The sequence below is a fragment of the Ochotona curzoniae genome, unplaced genomic scaffold, assembly GCF_017591425.1.
Source record: "Ochotona curzoniae isolate NIBS_2020 unplaced genomic scaffold, NIBS_Ocur_1.0 scaffold_4506, whole genome shotgun sequence".
NCBI lineage: Eukaryota > Metazoa > Chordata > Mammalia > Lagomorpha > Ochotonidae > Ochotona > Ochotona curzoniae.
Window position 1 is genome coordinate 54,539,981 of NW_024467119.1, and position 5,352 is coordinate 54,545,332.

General features: G+C 46.7%; 1 protein-coding gene across 1 annotated transcript; it reads right to left on the bottom strand.

Moving 5' to 3' along the window:
- Positions 1 to 1,176: 1,176 nt before the first annotated feature.
- Positions 1,177 to 1,368, bottom strand: SMIM43 (small integral membrane protein 43). The gene has a single exon (XM_040966999.1). The coding sequence runs from the start codon at positions 1,366 to 1,368 to the stop codon at positions 1,177 to 1,179; it is 192 nt and encodes a 63-aa protein (XP_040822933.1).
- Between the last annotated feature and the right edge of the window lie 3,984 nt (positions 1,369 to 5,352).

Sequence of the window (5,352 nt, forward strand, 5' to 3'; positions counted from 1 at the left end):
GAAAGCAGGAGTGATCTCAATCTACCCTTTGCGAGAAGCTTTCTTCTCCCCCTGCTGTGGCCTCCTCCCTGCAGCCTGCAAGCTGTAACCGCAGCCCAGCCCGGTCCTAGGCACAGCAACCAGAGGCAGCGCTTGACTCCAGACAGCATCAACCTGCAAAAAAGCATCTTGTTATTTCCCCAACTGCAGGATGCTGAGGTGCACACATGGATGAATGCACCACGCCCATCCATCTTCCAGCAACAGCTCTAATCAGTTAGTGTGAAAACATAGACTTGGTCCTGCCCTCTGCTTCTTGAAGCCTACTTCCCAGGCCATCACCCAAAAGGTCACAACCAGTGGAGCCGAAGGCTTGTTCCTAAGGACTCACTCTCATGTTTCTCCTCCACGGTCGCAGAGTCTAAACCCACCCAGCACCGCACTCCACCTACCCTGTTGGTGGCTAGACCTGAATCAGGATAGTAAGAGACTTCCTCTGCAAAATGGGTCACTGACTCCTCTCTTCATCACTATCTCTCAAAGTGCAAAGAAATTTAAAGAAATTTCAAACTACTTCAAAAAGTTCATGGAAACTGAGTTAAAAGCTGAGACTATTTGGATTTTTTAAAAATTTGAAATCCATGCATTTAAAAAGTTCATGGAAATAAATTTTTAAAAACTGCAAGAGGATTTTAATGTCACTTTTCACGAACTTTTTAATATCTAAAGGGTGTCCAGTTTTCCTGTTACTCATTCCAAAACTCACACTCTTTCTGATCATCTGTATACTTAAGTTGACATTGATATGTCTGGAAGTAGCTGGAATGAAATATCCAAATTATTCCGTTTTCCACCCCACAGGTATAAGTTAAAACACAATTGCACCAGAAAAGAGAGTGTTAAGGCTTTAGAAACCCCAAGGTACCCAAACGATGCCCAAAGCCACGCTACTTCCAGAGGCTGAGCTCTCTTCTCCATCCCTCCACGCCCCAGAAAACCCCCAGGGTCCCTCCGGGAGAGCAGAGCCAGCCTGGACCCGGTGCCCGCGGAATCCCGGACCCCTGAGAGTGAGCGAACCTCCAGCCTCCTGTGGAGATGCAGAGCCTCAATCCCTCCGCGGGTCCCTCTCACCCGGAACGCACCTGGACTGCCACAGGCACGGATAACCAAAGCCGGGACTGATGCCATTGAGACGGGTCACACCGCTTGTTCGTGGGCGAAGCCCCACGGCTCGCGGTGCAGCGAGAGGCGTCCCGGCTGGAGCGCCCCGGCTGTGCTGGCCACGGAGTTCTTCAGCTGCTTGATGACCACGAAGAGCAGGAGGAAAAGTAGGAAGAGCAGGAAGAAGAAGAGCGCCAGGTAGAGCAGCAAGTTGAGCTCCCACTCCATGCTGGAGGCGCCGGCGAGGTGCGCCGCCTGCGCGTCCACCTCCCACTCCGCTGCGGCCCCGCGCCAGGGCGCCCCCGACTCGCGGGTCGGCGCTCTGCCTCCCCGGCTGGTAGGAAACACGCCTGGGAGCTGAGTGTGATTCTAGTTCCAACTCCCCGGAACAGACACCAGAGCCTCCGCCTCACCAAGATCCTCTCGTGCGCTGAGGAAACGCAAGCGGATTTTTCTAGGAGTGAACTTCAGTGGGCCATCTCCCAGGGAGCTGGTGATCTCCAAAGGATCTAAAAGTTCCCAATTCCAACCTCCAGGAAGGTCCTTAACTCTCTCCCTTCCCAATCAGTTTCTTTCTTTCTTTCTTCTTATTTTTTTTTTTTTTTAAATTTCACCCGTTCTGGCTTTCTGAAAGAGCAGGTGACATCGATTAAAGGTGACCATGAAAATGGGGCACCCCCATGACTGACAGCTGCCCAGACTCCAGTCCCAGCTGCCTCTCCCTTCCCAGCCGCAGATGCGCTCTAAGCACAGGTCAGTAAGAAAAGCATTCAAAATAAAACGTGTTTCCAAAGTTGGATTGTACAAAGCTTTCCAGCGCTGACTTGAAATACAATTTCCTTGATGAACAGAAAACAAAATCCACTCAATGTGTTACTTTAAGCCCCTAATATTCTTTATTGGATTGACATCACCCATAGCCCATATGGTGCAGTTTGGAAAGAAATGTAGTTTCTAGATTACTGTAGAATAAATGATCCCCAAAATTCAATGGTTTAACAACATAAACACTACTTCTTGAAGTTGCTGTAGGTCAAGAATTTGAGGGCGCTTAGTGTGGTGCTAGTGGCTTGGTATTTCTTAAAAGGGTACATCAGATGTCAGCCAGGGCTGCACTTTTGTAAAGATTTGTCTGGGAAAGGAAGGACTGCTTCCTTCTTCACTACTTCTTTTTTCCTGAAACACCAAGCTTTCCCATCTACCAGGTTACTCGCCAAATTCCAGTCTGAGATCAGAATCTAAGAACTCAAACCAGAGCCCAGCATGATAGCCTAGTGGCTAAGTCCTTGCCTTGCATCCAGCGGGATCCCATATGGGCACCAGTTCATGTCCCAGCTGCACCACTTCCCATCCAGCTCCCTGCTTGTAACCTGGGAAAGCAGTAGAGGATGGCCCAAAGTCTTGGGACCCTGCATCCATGTGAGAGACCTGGGAGAAGTTCCTGGCTCCATTGGTAGCCACTTGGCGAGTGAACCAGTGGACAGATCTTTCTCCCTGTATCTCCTTCTCTCTGTAAGTATGACTTTTCAATAACATTAAATAAATAAATATTGAAAAGAAAAAAATTCTAACCAGGGAACAGCTGCCAACTCCTGAAGGGCACACCTCTAAAGTAGAATACTCGTGCTGGGGAGCAGTGCAGTTTGTCAGCAGAAGGCTTCGGTTCCTTCCCACGGTGCCTCTCTACATGGCTGCCTGGGTACTCACAACACAGCAGCTGGATTCCTGTAGGAAAGGGGATCCAAGAGCAGAAAGCAGATGCCACAGCACCCTTTCTTACTAGCTTCAGAAGTCACACAGCGTCACTTGTGCAAACTTCTGTTGGTCACAGGGTTCAGCCCTGATCAGGGTAGAAGACCAAAGATATAAACATGATAGGTAAAGAGCCTGCGGGCCATGCAGCTCCCATGGCAGCAAAGGCAGCAGGTTGTAACTGTCTGTGACGCAGGCCTCCAGCTGGCTTCGTCTCTGTGTGAACATAGCTGAGAGCTTCCTAGGCTGTTTTGCAGATGAAATCTAACAAAAATGTCCTAGATGATATAGAGGGCTGCCTGCCCTAAGTGCCTGTCCCAGTGAGGCAGGATGGTCCAAAGAGACAGGAGGGTGTGGGAAAAGCTGTGAGCCAAGGTACAGAGTTTGTCAGAACAAATGGGCAACTCTTATAACTCAGGACCAGTTAGCCAATTGCTGAAGACTGGCCAGTGCACTACTGCTGTTGAGGAAAATTTGAAGTCTTCTAGTTCAGCAGAGATTTTTTATTTTTTGTTTGCTTGTTTGTTTGGGGGGCGGAGGTGGGGTGGATGGGAATGGAGGACACCCCAGAATCTAAACACCTCCACTGGGGGTATCACAATTCTCTACTGGTGGAACTCTGCATCTTAGGTCATCTTGGCAAGAGGTCAGAACCCAGTGCCTGCAATCCTACACCACCTCCTGTTACAGAACCCAAGGGAGCAGAATCATCTTTTACCCACCCCTGATACAATGTGGGAAGATGAACAAGAGGAGCCATGTCAGAAATATCTTTGATTGTGGGACTCTGTAGCCTGGGAGAGGATAGAATAAGGTGGAATGTTTGTAGGGATTAAGTGCATTCCAGTTGCAAAGACAAAGTGAGGACCAGAACAGATCTGGGAGTGAGAAGTGAAGTGGGCCTGCCCCTTGCTGCCTGTATTCACAGTATCCGCTTTGCAGGCAAGTTCCTGCCTTCCACAAGCTTCTGCTGGTTTCCTGGAGAGTTTTAAGAAAGCCAGGCGGAGGGGCTGAGGACAAACTCTTGCAGGCAAACAGAAGAATTTCTGGTGACTAAAAAATATTGCTTCCATGTTAGGCACTCATAACAACATAATTGGTAGAAATGTGCAGTCATTTGGTGTATTGCCATGCAGATAACCAAGCCAACAACAGATGGAAATGAAAGCATAGAAAAGTCAGGTTATGCACTGAAGACCCTACCACCACCCCAAAAGCTGGCAAGTGTTAGAGTCAGGACACCAACCCTGAGAACTTGTACTCCCAACCCCCATGATAGTCCACCTTACAAGGAAAACACACACACTTCTTTGCATGGCTGTCAAGTTAATGGTCATATTTTTTTGTCTTTTGGATGTCAAGGTAAAGAAAAACAAGTTGAGAAATGTACCTCCTGCTCACATGCATCTTCGAAGTTTTAAAGGTCAACATTTCAGATGAGTCAATATTTGCTAGCAGAATATTGAGGAAATAGAGATAGAGGTTTTATGTCTCCAATCACAAAGCTACTCTATTTCTCCTAACCATAACTATTTGGATTATTCATTTTTCTCAGCAGTTTAAATGGGTTTATAAATATTAGCTAATAAATCTTAATAGTCCCTCTTAAAATCTGTATTTAAGATAGCATTTCTGCCATGAAAAATAGCATATCACATTTATTAGAAGTTCCTGAAGCATTTTAGCCTCACAAGTTTATGATAAATAAATGACTCTACAGAAATGAGGCACAATCCTTAAGCCCCAAGAATGTTAAAAGGCAGAAAAGACACTCACTTAATATGAGCTTGGCTAGTTCCAGCAGCTGGAAAAGGAGCCTTCACGACACAAAGATGAAGAATGAAGAACACTATATCTCCCCAATGCCACACCCTGCCCCAGAGAGCAGACCCCACACATGTACCACTAGGTAAGAAAACCACTGGCATCTTTTAACCCCTCCATCTCTGTACCATGGGTCTCAAATCAGCTGGCTGATGCCACAGGGCTGTCCAGGATCCTGGCCCATGGACCTCTACGGCATGTTGCAGAGCAGGGTTCCCATCCCATTGCCTGCCTCATTCTTCTCCTCCTTCATCTCTAGTAGGGAGGAGTCTTTTGTCATAACAAGCATCACAGGTACATTTGCATAAGTGTTTACAATTTTTGTATATTTCTATTTTTAGTTGACACACAGTAACTGCACATTTTTATAAAGCACACTGTTATATATGTATACATGCAATGCATGATGATCAATGATCAAATTAACTGGCCTGTCATCTCAAACTTTTATTATCTCCTTGTGTTGCATGTGCTCAAGGTCTTATTAGCTTTTCTGAAATATTGAATTATTGTCAACTACAGTTATTCTATTGTGCTATACAAAATTAGCTATTATTCCTCATTCCCCACAGGATCCTTGTACCCATTAACTATCCTCCCCTCACCATGTATCCTCCACGGCCTTCCCTAGTTCTG